The following is a 25796-nucleotide window of genomic DNA, read 5'->3' on the forward strand; positions in this document are numbered from 1 at the left end:
ACACACACACGCACACTCTCTCTCCCTCCCTCCCACACACACACGCATAGCTCAAAACTTCTGCAAAACTATAAAACAGAAATATTAGTACCAACAGTAGGATTAACTTCTCAGTTCTGATTAATTACTGTTAAACCTAAAATCTGGTGTGCATTTATAAAAGTGTATGTTTTGCCACACATTCCAGTAATCGCTAATGAAACACATGTTTTGTGTGTCTGCCTTTCTAATGGACCTTCTCTGCAGATCTGGGTTAACACGGTGCCGAAGATGCTGTTTGTTTTGGGTACGATACATGTTGTACTAGAACCCTTCAGGCAGTGTGAGCAATGACAGCTGTTAGAGCAGATGCAACACAGATTTCTTCCTGTACATTTACTTAAGGTTGGAAGTGATGGTGTGGGCTCCAGTAAGTGTTCTTGCTCCAATGTACAGTACTTCAAGTATCCCCAGGATAATTGACGAGAGTTATTAGCATTTTCCAGTGTGTAAAGGCTGTTTAGCAATTTAACCGCCTAATCTTCAATGAAGATATGTCGTGTGATATTTACTAATATACTGAAAATGTCTATAAGGGAGCATTCCTTATTTATTGTTGAACACTTTATTTCTCAAAGGGAATAAGTTAGGCTCTGTACTATCAGAAAGAAATTCCTAAAATTTTATCTTTTAAGAGATTTACTTTGTTCAACAATATCTATGTTTACATTGTGCTCCAGAAAACAATACAGGGAATTTCAGGATTACACTTTGGTATGGTGAAGATTTTGAGCATCTAGGTATACGGATTATTAAAATGGTGTAAAGAAGTAAAGAAAATAATTGATGGGAAAATGGAGTACCGGCCATTGCATCAAGAAGACTGGAATGCTAGAGGTAAAGTCATAATTCAGCGACACAAAGCCTTACCCAGAGTCCTGTGATCAATGCTGCACACCACACGTTAGGAAGGATACATTGGCCTTGGTAGAAATCAGCATGTAGTTAACAGCATGATACTTTGACAGCAAAGATTAAACTACAAGGCAACATTACACAAAATAGGTTTGTATTGCTGGAATCTGGAAGATTCATAGGTGATTTGATCGAAAATTTCAAGATATTAAGAGGAAAAGACCAGGTAAATACGAACTGTTTCTGCTGGCTGGTGAGTCTAGGACTACAGCCTTTAAAAAATTAAAGGTAAACCTTTTCAGTAGAGAAGTTAGGGAATTTTGTTCATGTAAAGGATGATACAAGTTCATCACTTTTCTTCTGCAAATGGCATTTGGTTGCAAGCCAATTACTAATTTTAAATCTAATATTTATAGATTTTTGTCCTCAAGACATTAAGGGATACAGAATTATGTTGCAGATCAGCCACGAATGTATTAATTCACAGAAGAGGTTTGAAAGGCTAAATGGCCTCCTTCTCTTCCTATGACGTAATTCAAATCAAATATTTCTGTTGAGATGAATAACCAAAGAGACCTGATTGCGTTTAAGACTGTAAATCATTCTTGGGGCATGATTGTAACAAGGAAATGTAACATAGTAACAGTGTCAGACAATACTATATTGTCAGTTTTCACAGTATTGTTTCTTCATGCCTGCTGTACATTGTTTCATTAGGAGGAGTGGTTAATAAAAGGCATTTTTTGGAGCCAAGGTTAAGGCAGTACTCTTCAACCTGTCGAAACAAAAGCTAATCAGTGGGCAGGGACCAACATGATCAATCTGGTGAACATGTTTTATACAAAAGACATCATTGGTTGCCAGGGTGCTACTTGTGTTGGGTTTCAAGACTGACAAAAAGTGTCAGCCTGAGTCTTTGCCACTGTGTGTACGGTCACGTCCCTAGAATGACATCCTGAAACACAACCTCAGCTCTTCGTTTATTCTCCCTTTATTATTCTATTATTCTTCCTTTATTATTCTTCCTAGTAATACAGTTCTGATTGATTTATGCCTTCATTGTTGTCGCTACTCGTTATTGACATGGAGTTTTCAGCAACTAGCTTGTAATTCATGGCGTGAGGAAGGTACATGGTATATTGTTCTTATTTTGGAAGTTGGGTTCTAAAGAGTAGGTAAAACAGATGTTAGTTTTCAGTTCTGTGAAGGTGTGATTTCTTTTTAAAAGAGGTCAGAAACTCATTGTGAATTGAGTTTTTTTTTTAAAAGAGCATACCCAAGAAATTATGTGACTTTAGCTAAATGAACAACGGTGCCTCAGTGGTTAGCACTGCTGCCACACAGCGCCAGGAACCTGGGTTCGATTCCACCCTCTGGTGACTGACTGTGTGGAGTTTGCACATTCTCACGTGTCTGCATGGGTTTCCTCCCACAGTCGAAAGATGTGCAGCCTAGGTAGATTGGCCATGCTAAATTGCCCATAGTGATCAGGGACGTGTAGATTAGGTGGGTTATAGGGGATGAGTCCGAGTGAGATGCTTTGAGGGTCGGTGTGGACTTGTTGGGCCGTAGGGCCTGTTTCCACACTGTAGGGATTCTGTGAACAGAAAGCAAAGTTCTCCTCAGGAGGCCTAGGGTGTTGAGTTTCACAACAACTGAGAAATGGTATCTCAAACAGGTTAATTCAGGCTAAAACAAGTTCATTCAGAGGTTGAAAACTGAAAGAACTGCAGCTGCTCAATGTTCTTTTGTTAAAAGTGTATTGGAGGCCTCTTGTGAATGTGATCAGTGAAAAATCTCCATGGTAAATAGAAAGAAAAATTAAACTTATGGTCTACCAAGCTAGTTCTCATTCTGGGATCGAACTTGCTTAATATTATTATCAATTGGGATCAATGCCCGCAAAAGAAATAGGTTTTTAACTGCTTGATCTCAGCTTCATAAAGAGAATTTTCTTGTTGAAAAACCCAAAAGATTTGGGTTGCCACTTAGTAAACCAATGCTCCATTCAGCAGCAGCCTGTTTTCAGGAATAGGGTTCCCACAGGTCAGCCCCTTGCATGGAAATAACAACCTTGTGTACATTTTGGGGCAGTTTCTCACACCTGAATCTGGGCCTTCATCAGTATGCTGCTTGGTGCACTTCCAGCTTCAAGTGTCTGCACCCGCTTCAACTGTTGCATTTGATGATTAGACATCTATTTTGTAGTTGTAAAACTGGCATCAATGAATTTATATATCGAATGGCTTCGGTGGTCTTGGTCTTCAACATAAGCAGATTATGACTCTTTGAAGACTGAATCAGGCAGGCACAGCATATCATAGTTAGTGGTGGGGTAAGAAAAGGTGGTTTAGAGGTCGCGCTAAGTATTGTCACTTAGCTTACTTGTGAATTCGGTTGGCTGGTGACATCACCTACAAACAATACGTAGATGAGAAAAGGGCCAAAGAAAAATTCCTAGTAGGCTGTGCAGTGTGTGTTAGAATAGAATCTGTTCCTGAGGGCAATTGTGTCAAAACAGCAGGGATTACAGAAGGGGATCTTGGTCAGTGTCTTGGAGAATATCCTTCACAATTTTGAGAGGAAAGAGAGATTAGAGGTGTGTTTTTTTGCTTTGCTTCATGGATGTGGGTATTGCTGGCTTAGCCAGTATTTATTACTTATCCCTCATTTAATATTGAGCTGTCTTCTTGAACCTCTGCAGTTCATGTTGTGTAGGTATCGTTAGGGAGGGAGTTCCAGAATTTTGATCCACTGACGCTGTAGAAACTGCAATATACTTCAAGGCAGGATGGTGCGTGGCTTGGAGGAGGTCTTGCAGGTACTGGCTTTCCCATTCATCATCTGTGGTGTCTGTCTAGACAATAGAGGTCACAGGTTGGAATGTGCTGTCAGACAAGCCTTGGTAAGTTGTTACAGCGCCACTTGTAGATGATAGACACTGCTGCTACTGTACGTCACTGGTAGTGGGAGTGAATGTAAATGTGGATATGGTACCAATCAAGTGGTTTGATTTATCCTGGATGGTGTTAAATCTCTTGAGCGTTGTTGGAGCTGCACTCATCCAGGCAAGTGGAGAGTATTCCATAGCACTCCTGATCTGTGCCTTGTAGATAATGGATAAGTTTTGAGGAGTCAGAAGTTGAGTCATTCACCGCAGAATTTCCTGCCTCTGACCTCTTGTAGGCGCAGTATTTATATGGCTAGTCTAGTTCAGTTTTTGGTCAATGATTTGATTTTGTTTTGATTTGATTTATTATTGTCACATGTACCTAAGTAAAGTGAAAAGGTTTGTTTTGCTTGCAATACAGCAGATCATAACATACAAAGGCACAAAGATCATAGAGTGATTGAACAGAGTGAGGAATACAAAGTTATGGCTGCAAAGAAGGTGTACAAAAAGCAAGCTTAACATTAGATTTGAAATTTGAAAGATCCATTCAGAAGACTAATAACAATGGCAACTCCCAGAATGTTGATATTGGAGGATTCCGTGATGGTAATGCCATTTAATATCAAAGGGAAATGGTTGGATTTCCTCTTGTTGAAGATGGTCATTGTCTGCCAGCTGTGTGGTGTGAAGAGTACATCTCAAATTTGAGAACTCCCAGGGCAGCTCACTGCCTACTGTTAAACCACCATGGTACTGCTGTATGGTAGGTCTGTTTTCCGAGTTGGACAGGGCGTACCAGGGATGGTGATAGTGGCATATGAGACATAGACTTTCTCATACAGTCTTACAGACAATGTTGGATTGTTACGTTACTCATCTGAAGTCTGCAGCTCTCTCTATTTTGGCACAAGCCTCACGATGTTAGTAAGGAGTACTTTTCAGGCTTGAAAGGACTGTGCATGCTGTTGTTTACTGTGACTTGACTGATATTGGGTAGTCCATCTGGTTAATTTTAAGTCATTTACTTTAGCAGTTAGATACAACAGACTGCCTTGCTAGGCCACTTCTTTGTGGCATCAACCACATTGTTGTGGGTCTGGAGCCACATATAGACCAGACCAGTTAAGGATGGCAGGTTTTCCTTCCCTAAAAGATATTCATGAACCAGGTGGCCTTTCTTGACAATTGTTGTATAGTCACGATTTGAATGGTTTTTAATTTCAGATTTATGAATTGAATTCAAATTTCAACATCTGGCATGGTGGGATTCAGATTTCAGAATCTGTCCTCAAATATGGGTCTCTCGATTACTCATCCAGTGACAATACCATTACACTCTTGCCAGAGATGGAGATCAGAAAGAAAGCTACAATAGTTGAGAGATGATTATTTGTGTCAACTAACACAATGAACCTGGAGGGGAATTTGGGAAATCAGCATTTTGAGGAAATGGTTTCAGAAGGCAGTCTTCAAACGACAAATAAGAGTGAAGCTAGGGAATTTTGAGATTCCAGAGCTCAGGCAGTGAAGCCTTGAGGTGAGAGTTGTTAGTCGCTTGATGAAAGATAGCAGAGATGAGAGTTAGCAGAAAGAATGGTTTCAAGTCACATGATTTTTTAAATTGGAATTTGCTGTAATAGAGTTACTGTTAGGCTTATTTTTACTTTTGTGTTTGATCCTCCACGTAAAATAGCTTGCTTCATTCGTGTTCCTTGCTGTCTGTCTCTTCTGTAGATTACTATGAATGATCCTGATAATTAGACAAGAATAGTTGAACCTGTCATGCCTCTGATTGAGAGACTGTAACCAAGAATCTCAAGGGAATTAGCAAAATGATTGATATTCAATGGGCTAGGTCTGTATGTCATTGCCAGAATTCTTAGAACATTTTAGAAGGTACCACTGCAGTTGGTCTGGACTGACCCATGAGTCAATAAACATACAATACACTCTGCTATTTCTCATTTCTTCACTGAAAAGTATCTATCCAGCATCCTCTTCATTGTCAACACTGCTGATCTCCATTTTGGTGTATTCACTACTCTAATTGCTCTGAGTTTCTGATCCAAGATGTCTGGTAAAATCAAGCTTCAGAATTTTGAAAGGCATTTTGTTTTCTGAGTGATTCTCGTGACAGCCAGGTAGGATTTGTTGACTGCTTTAATCGAGGTGCAGATCCATTTTTGATGTTTCTTTGTACTTTGTGCTGTTCAGATAATGACTTGCTTCCATGTTTCAGACAAATGGATTGCCCTGTTTCTGATGTCTTTGAGAGATTGCAGCTATTGTTATCAGTGGATATATTTATCACATGGCAAAATTAATGGGTCAGGACAGCCGGTCACTATAAGTCTGGCTCACAGCTTGTTGTCTACACTCCTCATCTCTGACATTTTTCATTTTAGGAATCTACTATATGTCTACCTACAGAGTTTGAATTTCAGCAGTCGTCAGGGGTCTGTACGGAATATTACGGTGAAAGTCCAGTTTATGGCAGGCGAGGACCCCAACACTGCCATGCCGGTAAGAAATGCCTTAGATTAAAGTGAGGATCTTAGCAATTTTCTTCCTTAAATAAATGCTAATGCCATTCCTGGTATTTTATATATATATGTCAGAAAATCATGCAGTTCTTGTTGTTCAGAAACCCGAGGCAAGAGTGCATGGTAGAACGTAAGGTAAATAAGAAAGAGTACAACAGGATTGGGTTCTATAGAAATGCAGAAAACAGGAGTAGGCACATAGACCATTCAACAATTCAAGCCTTCTCCATCATTTAATATGATCATGGCTGATCATTCAACTCAGTCCGTTCCCATTTTCTCCCCATACACTTTGCTCATTTTGGACTTAAGAATTAATTCTTTCTTGAAAACATTAAATGCTTTGGCCTCAACCACTTTCTGTGGCAAGGTGTTCCACTGCTCTCTGGGTAAAGAAATTTCTGCTCATTTTAGTCCTAAATTGCCTACCCAGTATCATTAAGCTGTGACTCCTGGTTCCAAAAGCCAGAGACCTTTTTAAGGAACAAAGAAGAAAAAGGCACCTTTCTTTGTGGTTGATCTCTCAAATCTTTCAGACTGCTTTGTTTTGTGTGCAAATTATTAAATTCGAAATGCAGTAACTGTTCTACTGCAAAGTGCAACAGCCGTCTTTAATTTTTGCAAGGTCCCACACGTAGCAACATGGTGAATTTATTTTGTTGGTCTTGGGATAGGCTTGGATCATGTCCTGGATACTGCAAGATTAGTATTCAAGAGTCTTTGAAGTTCACCACAATTGGGGATACAAGCAGCTTGTGGTACAGCCAAGTTAAGTCTCAATTTAAAAATCAGGAAGAGAAATTTACAGCTCAAAAGGAGGAGTGATGGGAAGAGGTTTCAAAGAGCAACAGCATAATAATAAAATAAATGTGAAAGATATTGAAAGAGAGAATGAGAGAAATTATCTATTTGTTATACACAGCTCAGTTTGAAAACCTAATGAGAGAACGGGAGCATACTTGCAAGAGTTAATTCTTTTTTGGAGATTTTAAGTATTATTTGGAAAAGAATTTTCCTTTCATGTCTAACGCTTAAATCGACATTACGTGAATCCCCAGTGTCTATTTTAAGTCAGTGTATTCCTTTTCACAGGTTCGTAATCTGACACCTCTTCATACTGAGAGTTATATGATTGATGTTCTACTGTACTTGTGCATTTTTGAAAAATAAGTATGTAATGTGAAGTACACATTGTGCCTCTTGTCATGCCAAAGTGTATTAAAGAACAAAAAAATTGATGGTTTGAGTCAATTACAGCAGCCCTTAGTAGCTGTATACTCCCACAGGATACTGGACTTTGAGTGGCTGTGTGGGTGAGACAGTTAACAGATCATGCTCAGTATAGTGGAAGTAAATGAGTCAGCTCAGTTTTAACAAGAGCTTAATGGACATGTACACCATCAAAGAGCTGTCTGCCTCTTCAGTATTTCTTGTACAATTCTGGATTTCTTCTTTTAATGTTACTCATTTCCTTCTGAGGGTGCTGCCTTTGAACTGGGCTACAGCTCAGTGGTCACTCAGTACTGTACCTCGTTGAGGTCTGATTGTACTGTACATGAGGTGAGTGAGTGTTGTCATCATACTTGTCCATTAAAAAGCCAGAGACCTTTTTAAGGAACAAAGAAGAAAAAGGCACCTTTCTTTGTGGTTGATCTCTCAAATCTTTCAGACTGCTTTGTTTTGTGTGCAAATTATTAAATTCGAAATGCAGTAACTGTTCTACTGCAAAGTGCAACATGACTAAGCCTCATGACTAAGCTCAGATCAATCCTTGCTTGATATTCTCACAAGTGCATGCTCTCCCACTCTCTCACATCCTTTCACCATCCCACCCACACCCCTCTCACCCTGCTCTCTCTCTCACTCACGCGCACACACTTCTCAATACTCTGTAGTGTTTAGTTGCTCAGTCCCACTTCCTGTTGTCATAGTTCTTTCTTTCTGTGCGTCCCATTTACTGCCTCCTCCCTGCCCAAGTTCTGACCAGTTAATCATCTTTCTTGCCCTGAAACTCACTAATATTAATAGTTCTCTTTGCTCAAACACCATCACTGTTATTTTCAGAATAACTCCTTCAAAATACCACACTTTGGCCCCTTTTCAATCCTCAGTGGCTATCCACTCTCATCCTCTATGAACTGCCAAATGATAAGAAGAACCTCTTCCATTGCTAACTGTTGCTTAGTCATTATTCCTTTCTTTGTTATTGTAAAACTGGCATGTTCTACTCCAAAGCATCACATTTGAAATACTTGCCCCTGTCTTTAAATCCCTCTATGGCTTTGTCCCAGCCCCCAATCTGTAACCGGCTCCAACGTTGTATCACTTAATCCTTTGACAATCCAGACACTTCTGTTTATTTTTCAGGACCAAGCCCACCAAAATACCAATTCAAGAACACCATAAATAGGAGCAGTGTAGATGGTATGGCCTATTGAGCCTGCTCCACCAATTAGTATGATCATGGTTCATCTTTGATCTCAATTCCATTTTCCTACCCATTTCCCATATTCATTACCTCCAAGAGACCATAAATCTGACTAAATATATTTGATAATGGAGCAGCTGCAACCCTCTTGGCTGGAGCATTCCATGGATTCTCAACACTTTAAGTAAAGTAATTTCTCCATGTCTTGGTTATAAATGATTAGTCCCTTATTCTCTTCACAACTTGTCATTTGAACTCCGTGCGGTTTAGATCCTGTTGTCTGTTGTGTATCAGTCAGAGCTTCTCTAGCCCAGTGCCATCTCTGACCATTTGTTTCTTCTGTATAAATGCAGGTTATCTTTGGGAAGTCTAGCTGTGCAGAATTTTCTAAAGAAGCATACTCTGCTGTGGTGTATCACAACAAGTGAGTTATTGAAGACTGGTCTCAGCAGAACCTTACAATTCAGTACATGTTTTATTGTTGTTCTTTTTTGGGATGCGGGCTTCACTGGCTAGACCAGTATCCATCCTAATTGTCCTTGAATCAAGTCATGTGCTAGCTGAACGGCATTATGACGATTGTTATATGGCCGCCAATAAGTTAGATTTTAATTTCAGATTTTTGTTTATTGAATTCAGATTTCATCATCTGCTTTAGTGGGATTCGAGCCCACATCCCCAAGAACGTTTGTCTGGAATTCTGGATTGCTAGCCCAGTGACATTACCACTGTGCCACCATCTACCCCAGATGTATTACAGCCTCTACAGATTCTGCTGTTTTGGCTAATGAATTGTAGATTTTATTTTCCCTCAATAAATACATTCTTCCTCCATGCTGCTAACTTCCTTCTTGACTGTGTCACTGCCATTTTGCAATTAAGTATTTTTTCCGCCAGTGAAAGGCAGCTGACTATGGCAATGAGAATGCGTGTCTCTTAACCTGTGCATTGCTATAAACTGGCAATTGTCTAAAATTCTGTAAGGGACTAAATAGCAGCACTGTGAGCTTAAACAAAAAAAAAGGCTTCAGTCAGCCAGTGTAGTGTGATCACAAATAGGAAATCTGAATTGTGTTGATAAATGGCTTGAAATATGACCTGCTGCCCTCATCTGATAAGCTGAAATCAGAAGTTGAACCAGTAAAATTGACAATCCTAACTTTACCACCTGCAGCTTTGACACAAAGCCTGTCTGTCTAAAGTGATTTCCCTGGGTCCAATCTAATCTCAAACTCTCAAATATCATTGCTCAAGGGTCACTGTCTACTCTCCCATTACCCTGTACAAATTCATACAGTGCTAATCCCAGTAGACTTGCATCATGATGGTGAAATGGTAACTGAACACTGAAAACGTGGTTGAAGAAAACAAGGGACAGAAATTAATCAAGTGGTGAGACAAACAGAAAGTAACTTGAAGTAAAAACTAAAGCAGGCTGTGGGACTGTTGTAACTTTTATTTCATTCTTTCCCGATGCCTCATTACTGATAGATTTCTAAAGGTCAAAATGCTCATTTCTTCCATAGGAATGTAGACTGTGACTGCCAGCAAGCTTTTCAGCCATCAAAGCCAGTCCCAATTGACCGCGCACAAACATGTCCCAAAAATGTCACTGGAAAACAATGATAGATGGCACTTTTTAAGTGGCTGTCACACAGAGTTCAGTGTGGTATTGAACTACACACACAATTGCACTTATCCACTGAACTGGTGGAGGAGTTAAGTCCTCTTCATTAAGTGGCTAGTGGGGAGTAAAACATTTTCCAAGTAGTGGAATGAAATTGAATGTGGTAGTGGTACTTGTGCTTGCGCAATGACTACAGCGTTCTGCTGCCTTTATTTGTGACATACTGTGTGACCTTTGCAGATCACCAGAGTTTTATGAGGAAATAAAAATGAAGATACCAGCAAACCTGACAGATAACCATCACCTGCTCTTCACTTTCTACCACATTAGCTGTCAGCAGAAACCCAGTTCGTCATTGGAGACACCAGTTGGCTACACAGTGAGTAACAGTGAATTAATAAATTGGCCTTTGTAATTCAGCACTGTGAAGAACCCCAAAGGAAGGCTTCCAGGTTTCCACTCCCTCCTCCACCGACTCCCAGTAGCAGCAGTGTGTACCACCGACAAGACACACTGCAGAAATTCGCCAAGGCTCCTAAGATGGCATCTTCCAAACCCATGACCACTTCCATCTCTGGGGGCAAGGCCAGCGGATATATGGGAACACCAGCCCTTGTATGTTCCCCTCCCAGCCACTTAGCATTTTGACTTGGAAATGTTAACTATTCCTTTAGTGTGGCTGGTTAAGAATCCTGGAATTCCCTCCCTAATGGTATTATGGTCTATCTATAACTCACGGACTGCAGTGGTTCCAATAGGCAGCTCACAACAACCTTCTCAAGGGCAACTTGAGATGAGCAATAAATGCTTGTACAGCCAACAACCCCCACGTACCATGAGTGAATTTTTAAAAAATGAAGTAGATTGAACTGATTCTAATAAGCTTACAGTCATGGAGTAAACTACAATTATAAATAATAAGCAGAAAGAAGTTAAAATGCAGACTATCAGTTACAGTGTACCACGTTTCAGTGTTTCAAAGAGAAGCGATCTGTAGTTTCAGGTATGTATTCCTGGATAATTATTCAATACTGTATATCAGTAATGTTGCTTGATTCATTGGGGAAAAAGTAGCAGTTTTTTTTTTAAGTTTTCTCATTTGTCTAGTTTCCTTTTCTGTCAGAGTCACTGGGAATGCACGTTTGCTCCCTGGAGTGACATGATTCTTTGTGGGATAGTCATCTCCGTAGGAAACTGATCTGGGGATGCCTGGCCTGAGTGTATGTACTGGATTGGTACATCTCTCCAGCAGGCATATATAGAGACACTAAACTGGTGTCCTACATCTGACTAAAATAGGTCTGAGTTTCCCTGAGTGGAGGTAGCAAATGTAATTGAAACTGGAGGAGTGCATCAATTGTGGTGGAAGCCAGAGGAGTGTAGCAACTTGTCAATCACTTGAATTCAAGCTCTTTACCACCATTAATTCCTCAATAGTGGTGGTAAATTCAATGTTTCGAGTTGATGAAGGTTGCTGATAACTGTCCAGATTCTAATCTTGTAACCCGTTCATTTAGTGGATCCCCTTGATGCAACACGGCCGCCTCCGAACTGGATCATTCAGCCTCCCAGTGTCAGTGGACAAGCCACCTCCTAGTTACTCCGTGCTCACTCCTGATGTAAGTATGATCTAAGTAATATATTGTTTTACCCTTCTGCTTCCTCATCCTTTTCCACTGTACTGCATTCTGTGTTGAAATAATGACTTGTTGCTGCATCTCCTCCTCAAAGATCTGTCTCTTAACCCTCAAAGCCAGTCTGCCATTCTTCCTGCACATTATATTTTACAAAACTCAGAGATGATGTCCCTGAATCACTAATCTTCTGTTTCACTGAACTGTTGTTAGCCTCAGCAAAGTCAAGTGTTATGGACCTCAGTTGTTACCTTTCTAGTTTTCTGTGCAAGTGGAACCACACGGGGTTTAATGAAGCTCGGGTTCTGGGCTTCCTAGACCAAACGTTTGAAGCTTTGAACATATACATGTGGAGTGGATTTGAGTACATATAGAAGATAATAGTAAATAGAAGATTTGGAGTGGAATATTCAATTTTAAGATTTCTGTGTACTAAACCCCTTTAACATTTTCACAGTTTGTAACTGAGATCTGGTCTAATGTCCGAGAAACTTGTTGAGTGAAAACAGACAACATCCCTAATCATCCATTTATTTTCCCAACCAAGTTCACTTTATGTTTTACTGCACCTGGCAGTTTATGTGGCAGCGTTGCCATGGCTGCAATGGATTTTCTTGAAAGCAAACCATATGTTATTATTGGGCACAAATTCAGTCTATACACTTTCAGGGGTGATCTGGATGACCCACAGATATTTTTGTGAAATTGCTCCAAGCTTTAATCTGTCTGCAGTGATGTTTTCACAATGTTTTAGTTGGCTGAATGCACTCTCCCAATTGAATTTCATTGCAATGTGTTAGTTGGACATCTTGGGGCTTCGAACTTGCTTGATTTTTATCAAGTGTTCTGAGGCATCTGAGAAATGCTCTTGATCAATGTAGTTATAATTTTTTTTTTCAATTTATCATTTCGATAGGTCCAACTGCCTGGAATGAAGTGGGTCGATAACCACAAAGGAGTTTTTAATGTCGAAGTATTGGCAGCCTCATCAGTCCATACCCAGGTACGTTCACCTTACTTAGATGAACCTGCAGCCTTCCAGCTCTTAACATTCTCGCATAGCTCAGCTCCCTTTGAAAGAGGCATTATGGTCAGAAATCTCTGGCTCACAAGACAGTTTAGCTGATCTGTCACAAAGTTGTAAATACAGACGATTATGAATTGCCTAGAGAAAAACAGAATAAATGTCAAACCGTTGTGCTGTTTTATAACAATGTTGTTGAAGAGTTTCTAAGGCAATGCTGTCACATAAAATTCTCTGACTGAAGATTACCATCACTATATTTCTGGCAGCTATAAGATTGTGTGACTCATCAAGGTCACTCAGAAATTATACTTTTGTTGTTCCTTCATCTGGTCGTTGTAACATAATAAACTCAGCTGGGAACTTGCCCTGCAACCATCTTCAAATGTTTATTTAGCCTTGGGCTGAAAGTGCGAACATCACAGAAGTATACAATCTGGATTGTCTCAAAAGGAGCACTCGGTATTTTCTGGAAGTATTTCACCTAGAATTGAAAGCAGGTCTCGAGGTAATTGGCAAAAGAACATTGCAGACATGAGCAAAAAGGTCTTCCTATTTATTGCAGCAAATTATGTTCTGGAGTGCATTGCTTGACTGGGTGATGGAGTAACTTTAAAAGGGAATTGGATGCATATTTGAAGAGGAATCATTTGCGGGACTTTGGGGATAAGAGAAGATAGGGCCAGTGGCATGAATGGCCTTCTATGATGTGAATCTTTGGGAGGCACGTACCTGGAATTTGTCTGAATTTATGATCCATTTGCTTTTTCAAGCACTTTATCTCATGATTTGAAATTGAACTTCCACGCCACATCTTTCGCTACTAGAGCTTCCAAGAAGCTCAGCCTCCAAAAACTCCCTCTGTCATAGAATCATAGACTGTTACAGCATGAAGGAAAGCCTCTTAGCCTATGAAGGCTATGATATTTGTTTGAAATATATGACCCATCAGATACACTTCCCAATCTTTACCAATACCCTCATATTTTGTTTCTCCTGAAATTATTTATTTCATTCCTCTTTGAAGGCTGCAATCTACATCCCGTGTTCAAAATGTGCATACATTTGTACTTCTCAAATTTGAGAAGTGTTCTAATGTCTGTGAGCTCCACAATAGGCAAAACTTGTTATCTAGATGTGCTCCCCCCCTCAGCTTTATTGTCTGCATGTTGATGGCACACTATAGCTCATGCCTCTGAGTTCCAGTTGTTTTGATTTTTCCTAAGCTCCAATTATGTGGAATCCTGTCTACTCTTGCTCCTCCTATTGTTGTCTTGTGTTTGCTCTTATCTTTCACCTGGTATTCTCAACAGAAGATATTTGCACTTTTGGTATGCCGTATAACCCTGGATGCACTCCTAAGCTGTACAGTCAGCATGGGCCAGGACAGTTAGGTTAGTGAACAAAAAACTGACCGAGTCCCAAGTCTCTGCTGAAAGTAGGTATATAGAAAACAAAAGTGGATTTCTTCTAATGACCCCTCACAGTTAAATAGTCAACATTCATGCCATAGTGGATCATCAAATGGTATTAGGCATTTGTGAAACTCTATCATGACCAAGAGCCTTTGCTAGATGAGGGAAGAAATTAAATTTGGTGGTGGGGCTGAGGAGGGGGAAGAGAGAAACATGTGTATGAGGCTGTTGAGGCCCCAGAATAATAATGCTGACACTCCGTCAGATTTTCTAATCTGTTGTAGGGAGCACTGAGTAAAGTGCATTCGAAAGGGCAAAGGGTATTCTGTGCTTCAGAGGATTATTTCAGAGATTCCAACACTCTGCTTGTCTAACCAGTGATTCTCTTTTGTCCTTAGGACCAATTTTTGGATAAATTTTTCACTCTGGTGCATGTCCTGGAGGAATACTCCTTCCCTTTTCGGCTGAAGGATGTCATAATCTCTGAGAATAATGTGGAAACGGAGTTGAAAGCCAGTATAACCAACTTGCGATCTGCAAGGCTGGAGCCACTGCTCCGATTTGTGCACCATGTCCTCAACAAGCTCATCCTCTTAATTGTCCGCCCTCCAGTTATCAATGGGCAAATAGGTATGAAGACAGAAAACATAAGCTACTTGTTGTTCTCAGCTGCTCCTCGTGTATCGTTCAAGGTTTGCAAAATGACAAGAAAATTAGTCCTGGGGACTATTATTCAAAATTTTTTTCCCCTACACGCAAATTATGTCAAGCTAGACAAGTTCGCTTTGTCTCTAAGTCTCATTCATTGGCTGTGACCTGATGGAGGAACTCTTGTGTATCTTTATATTCACCTCCCACAGCCTGGGTGTTTTACTTCTCTCCATTGCTGTGCTCAGTGGTTAACTGCATGTGATGTCTTGCCTATTGTATGAATATCAGCTCGGCATTGATTCAAAATATCAATGTTCTAGCACTGCATGGTGAGTTGTTGGGGTGGTCATATAAGGGGTCTCCTTTAGGGAGACTGGCAATATTTATAGTGTAGGCGTATCTCTAGTTTTCCAGCGACAGAATTTGCCCAGCTTCTACCTTTTTCTCAATTCTACTAGCTTCTGTAGCTCCAACACAGCTTCAGTCTTTGCCACCAAGCAGCTCTTTGATTTTGTTTGTTAAACAATCCAATGTGGAAGGTCCAATTTAGAGACCATTGGCATAATTCAAACACATCTCATACAAATTGGGTAGTTAATTCCACATACTACAAACCCAGATAATTCAAATTCTCCCAATTGTTGTGCAATCTGGAGGATTTTTTAATGTTCTGTCATGATATGAAAGTTACTGAGACCTCTTCAAAGGCTCGAATGAGATGAAATCACATTGTGCCAAATCAGCTTGCAGTCTTCGCAGTTGTAAGTAACAGTGTTAACCTATTTCTGAATGTGTTAATGTGCATGTTAAAGTAAGGCAAATTTTAAACCAGCCCTATGTGATATCAAGCAGCATGATTTCACTCTTATAGGGACTTAAAATAAAGTTTGAGCCTCTGGGTTTTTACATTTTAGTAAACCTGGGTCGAGTTGCTTTTGAGGTCATGGCTCAACTCGTCAATCAGATCCACAAGAACTTGGAAGGCACTCAAGATCAGCATGGGCGCAACAGCTTGCTGGTATCCTATATATACTACATGTTTCATCTTCCAGACACCGACCGCTGTCCCCAGTTCTCCGGTATGTATAAATATACACTGTGTAATGGCGTAAGATGTGCAGGCTAGGTGGTCTGGGTGGATACTGTTTGGAGGGTTGGTGTGGACTTGTTGGGCCGAGTGGCCTGTTTCCACATTGTAGGGATTCTATGATAACATGCAAATCTCCGCAGGCTGTTGAGAACCATGCACCTCATTACTATCAAGATAACTTTAGTCCTTTCAGTGAGAACCTAAGGCTACAATATGCATTTGTAGCATCCATTATCAAATGTCAGCTACAGATTTATAATGGAAATCTTAAAAAGTAGGGCAGTGTCTGATTTTAAAATGAGGACAAAATTACATGCTGCTCCCTGACCCAATCATCTCTGATCTCTGAAACCCCATCTCAACTGATGAATCCAACACTATAGGAGCCGAAAGTGCATGCGCGCGAAAGCTAACTTGATGTTTTGATGTCTAATAATATTGAAAAGCATGAGTTTACCGTCAGAGACTTAATACAGTTTTTAATGGAATGTGATTTGACATAAAGAAACTGCATGGTACAGTTCAGTGCAATGATTATGAATTTTACTAACAGTGTTTTCCAAATTATTTTTTGATGAGCTTATGTAAAGACTCATTAAGTTCAACATATCCATTGCAATGTCCCCAAGATGTGGGAATCGCTCTGGATCTTTTAACAAGTTATGTCTGATGAGGATTTTGTTATTTCAGTTGTCATATTCTGGTAAGTAGGAGAATTCTTATCTTGGTCTAGTGTCTAAAAGTGAGCTTAAATTTCAACTTTGATTTATGAAAGTGACTTCATCTTAACCTGTATGCACAGTTGATTTAAACATTGTTCTTGCTGTTCGCTAAGCTTTGGACTGGCCACTAGGGGTTGCTCAGATAGTTACACCAGTCATGCATATTTGACTGGGCAGATCACAAATGTGTAAACTAAAAGTGAAGAACTTTGCCAGTGTACTGCTCAGATAGCAGCAGGTGAGTCCAGTAGGTGTAACAAATGTTGACTACCTCATAGATCTATCCTCGTGATTTTGGATGCCCAGAAGTCCCACCGTTCAGGTCTCCTGAACTTTCAGACATCTCATGATTCTCAGTTGATACTTTCACAAAATGTTCAAGAGGTATAAATCATAATTATTTTCTCCCTCTCAACAGTTGCACAGAAAAGTTACATCTTGTTTCTTCTTGTCTGCATTTTCAGAACTAAGTGGGTGTTTCGGTAATCCAGTTTTGAAAGAAAATTATATAAAGGTGCTTAACAGCTTCATGACAATAGGCAATGCTGTTATCTTTTACAAGAATCAGACTGCCAGCTAAATAAATCCACTTGTTTCATTCATGGCAGTAATTTTATCTTTTTGACTGAGATTTATAAGATGCCTATAGTTTATGCTATGGACTGAACCCTGTGATTAGTTTACTGAGTCTTCTGCAGTGATACTTTGTAATAGTGTCCTACTTTTAGTGTTCTCAAAAGTTTGAAATACGTTTAGAGTTCTCATCCTTTTTCCATTTGATTTCTGAAAATGTCTTGCCATTTGATTATAAATGGCGAAATAGGTTTCAAATCAGAATGTCAGCCCACTTCAGCTTTTGTCTATTCACTTGAACAGACAAACAAATCCTCAACTGATTGAGGTACTTCTGGCATTGCCTCAATGTTCCATTTGTCACTCGAGTTAAATACACAATCAAGGCTGATCTTTGAGTGCAGCATTGAAGAAATACCATGCTGGTAGAGGTGTTGACATTTAAATGATCCATTAAACCTGTTGCAGTATTTCAGGTGGTTGTCAAAGATTCTGTGGTACTATCTAAAGATTGTGGCTCACTGGCATGTACTCCCTCAACTAGCATGTTACATAATAAAAAGTATTAATTGGTCAACTACCTTGCTTATGTATCCTGTGAACTCAACGGCTGATGAAAGTCACTGCTCTGTAATATTTTTGGATGTTCAACCACATCTTTAGTTATGTAGTCCCTAAGCATCTGTATCTCTCTATCTCTTTCTTCTCATTCCTTAAAACTGACCACTTTTGTATTTTAAGTCGCCTTTTGTAATACTTCCTTTCATGACATAGCATCAGATTTTCTGTCGCAGTCTCGGTGAATTCTGTTGAGATGTTTTATTTTGTTAAAGTGCCACATAAATGCAAACTATTGTTCTTGTGGGTGACACCAGCAACATCCCATTCATTGCACATCCCAAGCACTATGAAATTGGAGACTTTCTTTTAAATGAACTACTTTGAAAGATCTAAAAGAGGTGCTGTGTAAAATGCAAGTCTTCTTCCTGCTGTAGCATTGCCATAGGTTATGCAGTAAAGTTATGTGTAAGCTCAGAGCCCCCATCTTCTCTCTCAGCATAAGACTGCTATGATTCTTCCAAGCTGCCTGATTTTAGCTTTCCAGTTTTATGTTGTCTCTGGAAAAAGCATTTTGAAGTACACAACTTTATAGTAGTTACAGGTCTGTCACTAATGGTTGGCGCTGTTTGAAAGTATAGAAAAAACATGCATTTGTATCAAATCTTTCATGATTTCAGGACAATCCAAAATACTTTAGAGATAATTAAATACTTTTGAAATGTTGCACTATAGTGATTGAAGCAACCAAATTGCATACAGCAAGCTCTCAAAAACATTGTGATTATAATCAGATAATCTATTTCTGGGTGTTGTTTGAGAGTTACACATTGGCTAGGATAACTGGAAGAACTCTGCAAAATAGTAGCACAAGCTGATTATGTTTATCTGCACAGTGTTTTATGTGAAAGGTTACACTTCTAATGATACAGCCCCTCATCATTATAGTAGGTAAGATTGGGATGTCAGGTTGGCACGGACGAGTTGGAACAAAGAGTCTGTTTCTGTGCTTTATGGGTGTGGGTGTCATGTTCAATCCTGGTAGAGGATAAATTAAGGCTTAATGGCACACTAAAATGTATTATTTAAGTGTAACTTTTCTCTTTGTTGCATTGTTACCAAGATGCTAAACCAATATAGTGGCCAGACTATCCTGAATTTTGATTTTTTTCTTTTCCTTTTTCAGGACCAACCAACCCCTCTTACGGAGGACCCATTCAGTATGCCACCTTATCCCGTGCTACTGCCAGGCCTACAAGTCTCAACCTGTCTCGTTCCAAGAGCATCAGCAACAGCAATCCAGACCTTGCCACAACACCAGCAACACCAGATGATGAGGTTACAAAAATTATGGGTTGCAAAGTAAGCCAGATATTTATGCATCAAAACTCAAAAATGGACAATAGTTTTACTGACACAGGCAGCAACATATTTGCCCCTGTGCACTATTGATATTACAGATTTTTCCCCAGATCTACATGCTCCAGCAGGTTATTGATACTCCACATGACAGTGTTTGGGGCAGCTTAATGTGCAGTCCCATTGTATCACTGATTTTCTAAGATATATATGAGTGACAGAAAGAAAGAGATCCTACAGCCAATGGCGTTTGTGCAAGATTAAAGCACATGGGATTGTGGGAAGTGTATTGAGATAGATAGAAAGCTGGTTGGCAGAGAGGAAACAAAGAGTAGGAATTCATGGGTCCTTTTCAAATTGCCAGGCAGTGACTAGTGGAGTGCCACAGTGATTGGTGTCAGGACCCCAGCTATTCACAATAAAAATGATATAGATGAGGGAACAAAATGTAACATGTCAAAGTTTACAGATGATAACCAAGTTGGGTGGGAGAGTGAACTGTGAGAAGGATGTAGTGATCCTTCAGCCTGATCTGAACAGGTCGGGTGAGTGGGCAAATCAATGGCAAATGCAGTGTAATTTGCATAAATGTGAGGTTATTCACTTTGGAAGCAAAAACAAGAAGGCAGATTACTTTCCAAATGGCTGTAAATTGGGAGAGAGGAGTGTGCAGCAGGACCTGGTTGTCCTTGTGCACCAGTCGCTGAAGGTAAGCATGCAGGTGCAGCAGGTGGTAAAGAAGGCAAATGGTATGTTGGCCTTCATTGCGAGAGGTTTCAAGTACAGGAGCAGGGATGTGTTGTTGCAGTTGTACAAGGCCTTGGTGAGGCCACACCTAGAATATTGTGTGCAGTTTTGGTCTCCTTTTCTGAGGAAGGATGCTCTTGCTCTTGAGGGAGTGCAGTGAAGGTTTACCAGCCTGATTCTGGGGATGGTGGTACTGACGCACGAGGAGAGATCGATTAGGTTAGGATTGTTTTCGTTGAAGTTCAGACGAATGAGGGGAATCTCACAAAGACTTGTAAAATTCTAACAGGACTGGACAGGGTAGATGCAAGAAGGATGTTCCTGATGGTGGGTGTGTCCAGAACCAGGGGTCACAGTCTGAAGATTCGGGCAGACAATTTATGACAGAGATGAGGAGACATTTTTTCACGCAAAGATTGGTGAGCCTGTGGAATTCATTATCACAGGAAGTAGTTGATGCCAAAATATTGAGTGTATTGAAGAGGCAGCTCGATAAAGCACTTGGGGCGAATGGGATCAAAGGTTATGGGGAGAAAGCAGGAGTTGGCTGTTGAGTTGGACAATCAACCATAATCATGATGAATGGTGGAGCAGGCTGGAAGGGCCACATGGCCTCCTCCTGCTCCTATCTTCTTTGTTTCTGTGTTTCTATGTTTGTGGCTGTTCCTGTACATTACCTCCAGTGCTGTATGTATGTTCTTGTACATTGCTGTCCTTACACATTGCACTACAGCATATTTTATGTTCCTGTAGACCGCTGACCCTAAAGCTTTCTGCTGCTTCCTGTTTAAGGATTGTCTTGCTCTTTGCAAATGTAAATGATGGTTGAAGCAGAAATCTTTTAAAGATAAGCATTGTTTCATGTTGGATCCTTACTGTTAAAGTTAACAAGTTTTAGTAATGGTGCAGATAGGGAAAATTGAGTTAGCAGTCACTTTAGAATAATGGACTTCACAGAGGGATCTCGACAGCTATATGCTTAAAGAGAGATTCCAATTGATTGATTTGCAATGTTCCACATTGTGATCAATCAATTTAAAAGAATTTTGAGATAAGGGAAATGATTGTGATTCCACCATGCAGGGGGAGGAAGGACGCATGTATATGGAGAGCACGGGTGTGAGATTCTCAAGGGTAGCTCTACTTCGTAGTGGCACACAACATGCCCTATTCTAGCAACAAGTGTAAGGATAAGCTGTGTTGTGAAACCATAGGAACAGGTGGAGCCAAGCCTAGGACACACATGGAAGTGGTATTTTTCACAGCTCTTTAACTGCAAATTGGTACTGGATATGTATACACTATGCCCTGTTGCATCTTGATTCTGGGAGTTCTAGACTGGTTAGCCATCTGTACTAATAAATAAAATAGCTTTGGACTGTCTGGGAGGAAGTGATTTGAGAAAATAGAGAAATAAATGCATGGTAATATGAGCTGTTAAAAATAGGTCACGTCTAATAAATGTCTCGGAATTCTTAAAACCACATCAGAATTGGAGAATGGTAGATGTGTGATAGGGAGGTACTGTATTTCTTGACATTAAAAAGTATTCAGTGAAATACTTTGCAACTCTTAAAATGGAAGACTACAATAAAAGGAGAAACCAGTAAATTGGTAATATATTGAGCTAATGATGGGATAGATCAGATTGGTCCGGATGTTACATAAATTGGTTGAGTTGAATTATCATTTTTCTTTGACTATTCTTATAAGAAAACTTACAAATGTATTAAATTGTGTTTCTGTAATTTTGATGTCATGTGTAACTTCATATGCCTTTTCAAGGCTCAACTCTTTAAGAAGGTGTTGCAGGCACTTGCACTGCACTGACAGTAAAAACGAAAGCGTCTAGACTAAAATTATACACTCTATTAATGGAAATCAAACAATATTAAGATCCTGTAAATTGTGTATGATTAAAAGGCAGCAGTGCACCAAGCTGAGTGTACTGTTTGCCTTCATATTCTGGAGTTTTGCAAGCTGGAAGTTGGATTCTAGCTTTTGCTTATTAAGTGAAGCCAGTGCACTCTGTTCCCCAGTGTGTTGTTGCGATAAACTGCACCTGAATAAATTCGTCTCCAAAAAGGGAAAATTCCTTACATGAGTCAGCACCGAAGAGGTAATAAACTCTGCAAATTATGCTTAATTCTGACTTTTCTTTCCTTAGCTGTCAACATTCAAGGCTTAAATGTTAAAATTGCTAGTGCATTCATTATGTTTAATTGAGCCAGTATGTGATTGCTGATTTAAAAATCAATGTGGCCTAATTACTGATGGCATTGTTGTTGTTCATATGTGGAAAGATGGATCATGTCTGAGCCTTGATACATTGACTGCATTGGGAATGAGAGATATCACAATAAGGCATTACCTGTCCTGTGATGTACAACCATCATCAGTTTACATTTAAAACGTGGTCTTGATTTGGGGTTTAGATGAAAATGAGAAGTTATTTTCTTATTGACCACTTGTCTTTGAATTTCATGACTAAAATTTTGTGATTTAAAACACAGCATATCACAGCACAGAAACGGGCTGTTTGGTCCATCAAATGTATAGCATTTCCCTTGACATAAGGTATCTTGTCTAATCCTATAGTCTTCTCCACAGCCCATACTTTTTAGCGTTCCTTTTCAAGGAACAGTCAAATTTATTTAAAAATAATCTTATGGTATTTATTTCGATAAAGATTTAAAATAATTAGAAAATTTGCCTTTTATTTCAATCCTGTCCAAAAAAGTCATTTGGATCCAGATTTTGTTGAGGCAAGTTCTAGTTTATTGATGGAAATCTCAAGTGGAAAGCTCTTATCAGGTACCGAAATCTTAAATGAGCACCTTTAATGAATGGCTGGGAGGGAGAAATAGCAGCAGAACACCTTGACTAATATTGGAAGCAAATTTTTTATTTTAATTTTCGATTGTTCAAGTTGACAAGTAAAGACATTTGGACTACTGAAACCTAGAATGGGAAAATCAGAGGCTGAAGAACCATTGGCTCAATGCACTAAGTGTTAACATTCTTGATAAATTAGAGTTACATACTAACAGAGCAGCAAACTGAAACCTCTGTTACTGATTAAGTTGACTACAGCCTCAGGTGTTATTTTTAATGTGCAATCTTCCAACATTGTTGCCTGCTTAGATTGTAGTTATTTGGCTCTGCAGCAGTTCATTACAACATTCAGTGAAATCTTTAATCCAAATTAAAGAGGAATTGACATAATGGTTCCAGCTAAGTTTACCACTGCCATTATGAGGATAATTCCCAGAGGACACAGATTAAAAATCAAGTTAGGAAGGAAATCAGGGCATCTGTTTTCACCCAAACTAAAGTCAATTTTTAAAACAAATTGCTTTGAAATACATTGAAGTGGACAGCCTAAATTAGTTAAAGATAATTATGTCTTTCTGCAGAGAAGGGAGACTGAGAGATACAGGAAGAGGATAGGGCAATCAGGTTAATCTATGGATCTGCTTGCCTTAGTAACTATTCTATTCCAAAAATGTTTTCCCTTTAAATTGATAGATAAAGCTTTAAATGCAATAATTCTGGCAGGATCTATTGCTATCTGTTCAGCACTCCCAGTTGTCTAACTTTGACAGTTAGAAGGTCTGTATTTTCATTCAGGTTTGTGACTGGGATGTTGGCATCAGTAAAAACCGAAAGAACTGCGGATGCTGTAAATCGGAAACTAAAATAGGAATTGCTGGAAAAGCTCAGCAGGTCTGTCAGTATCAGTTCTGAGGTAGGGTCAATCGAGCTGAGATGTTAACTCTGCTTTCTCTCCACAGATGCTGCCAGACGTGCTGAACTTTTCTAGCATTTTCTGTTTTTATTTATTTTGGCATCAGTGCTCATTTACAGTGGTTTATTATATTGAAAATCACGTCACATAAGTTGAATCAGGAGAGACAAAGGCAAAACATTCTAGAACAAATTCAAAGTAAACCTTGCTAATATGTGACGTACATCTATGCTGGAATGTGTATTGTGATATCCCTGCTGGCAACGCTCTCTTCTCACTGTGAATAACTGTTGTATCTAGACTCTTGTTTTTACTTTTGTGTTTCCTCCTTGTCCTGCCTCCTTATCTGCCAGGGGATCGATCGCTCTCACTCCTGGGTTAATTCTGCTTACGCTCCCGGTGGGCCAAAGGCTGTCTTGCGGAGAAACCATCCCAATTCCAGCTGTGATCTAAAGCAGGTGCAGAAATGGTGTTTTCGTCTTGAAGCATTCATCGAAGCATCTTCACCAACCTACACATAGACTGCTTTCTCATTTTCCCACTTCTACTTGGACAAACAAATGCAGTCCAAATCACATCTGATTCATTCATTTTATTTTCATTCCGTCCATTCCACTGATAGGTGATGGGTGCTGTGATTCCAACCCTAAGCCGGTTCTTTTCTGTCTGTCTGTTGAGGCCAATCTGGTGCAACTTTACATCAACCAACCTTGCCTTGGCATCATTCTGTGATGTATCATTTGCTCAAACACTCGCCTTTACAAGTCTTAAAACAAACAGGCTCACAATCCAGATTTGGCAATGCCTGACAAAATGTTTCTAATCAGAATTCCCAGTTTCTGAAATGTTAGGTTAGAATGGAGAGAATGCACAAATGTGAATGTGGTGTCATTTCTAAATAATATACAGTCATGGTTGACTTTAAAAGCCTTATAACATAGTTCAGTAGCTGCTGTATTCCCGATTGCAGTATTAGTTTAAAAGGTCTTCTGTCGGCAGTGAGCCAGCAGGAAATCGAACACAAGGCCTGGGTTATCTCCATCCTTCATTCCTGTTCCATGCTGACTGTTTATCTTTTACTCACCATCTCATTTTTTTCCCATCCACTAATACCTGTTATACACCATCTTGCACCTGTCCCTCATTTCACAGGCAGCTGAGCGGAGTCCCAACCGCATGTCATCTTATCTGGAAGGCTTCAATCATTCACAGTACAGTCACCCAAGATTTTCAACAAAAAAGGTAGACCAAATAATTCTATGGTTTACAGTAGATTGGGAAAGTGAAGAGTATCCTTGTATAGTGAGGTCTAAGATGGTGGTGGTTTCTAAGTAAAATACTTAGCAAATGGTTACCCTGTGCTTTCCAAATGACTGTTCGAAGGTTTTTGGAGCAAGCTTTCGGCCTGTTATAGATCTGTGCCTAGGGAAGGATGATCCATCCACCAAATTTAAGATTACTATTGTGGAGGTATTTTGATTTTGAACTACTATAATGCAGAGCTGATATAGATCTGAAACAGGGAGCAGTTTTGATGGAGTAAGCCCTCTGAGCTCTCCAGTCTCCTGCTGGATTCCACATCACACCTGTGCTCCTATAGCAGCACAGAATTGTCTCACTATTTAACTGCTTCTGAAGAAAAAATAACAAAGCTGTCAGATAGCAGACCATCCACTCATTTGTTAAACTAACAAGCCACCAGCTTCAAAGGGCAGAATTGAAATAGTTGTCAAAACTTATCTCAAGCTTGAGCCTCTCGAGGCTAACACAGTATTTTAGGGAGATAATTGTTGGGTTGCCTGCAGCACACCTCCAACAAGACTTAATAGATTCCTTAATGATAGACAGAAATTCAGATTCAGATTTACTGGCAAAATGTATTTACATTTA

At 39.7% G+C, this 25796-nt stretch overlaps 1 protein-coding gene across 11 annotated transcripts in view; it reads left to right on the forward strand.

Annotated features, from left to right (window-relative positions):
* Positions 1-25796, forward strand: part of LOC109928451 (dedicator of cytokinesis protein 7-like) — a 151758-nt gene that overhangs the window by 73934 nt on the left and 52028 nt on the right. For 6 of the 11 annotated variants that reach the window (XM_048617946.1, XM_048617948.1, XM_048617949.1 and 3 more), the window contains exons 15-24: positions 6193-6310; positions 9112-9182; positions 10626-10764; positions 11903-12004; positions 12936-13022; positions 14857-15088; positions 16024-16188; positions 19239-19414; positions 24260-24364; positions 25059-25148. In XM_048617946.1, the coding sequence (XP_048473903.1) occupies positions 6193-6310; positions 9112-9182; positions 10626-10764; positions 11903-12004; positions 12936-13022; positions 14857-15088; positions 16024-16188; positions 19239-19414; positions 24260-24364; positions 25059-25148 (1285 nt within the window). The remainder of the gene's footprint in view (positions 1-6192; positions 6311-9111; positions 9183-10625; positions 10765-11902; positions 12005-12935; positions 13023-14856; positions 15089-16023; positions 16189-19238; positions 19415-24259; positions 24365-25058; positions 25149-25796) is intronic. The other 5 variants (XM_048617953.1, XM_048617954.1, XM_048617956.1 and 2 more) reach the window with 2 other exon arrangements.

This window comes from Rhincodon typus, chromosome 38 (assembly GCF_021869965.1).
Source record: "Rhincodon typus isolate 14 chromosome 38, sRhiTyp1.1, whole genome shotgun sequence".
In the NCBI taxonomy this organism is placed as follows: Eukaryota; Metazoa; Chordata; class Chondrichthyes; order Orectolobiformes; family Rhincodontidae; genus Rhincodon; species Rhincodon typus.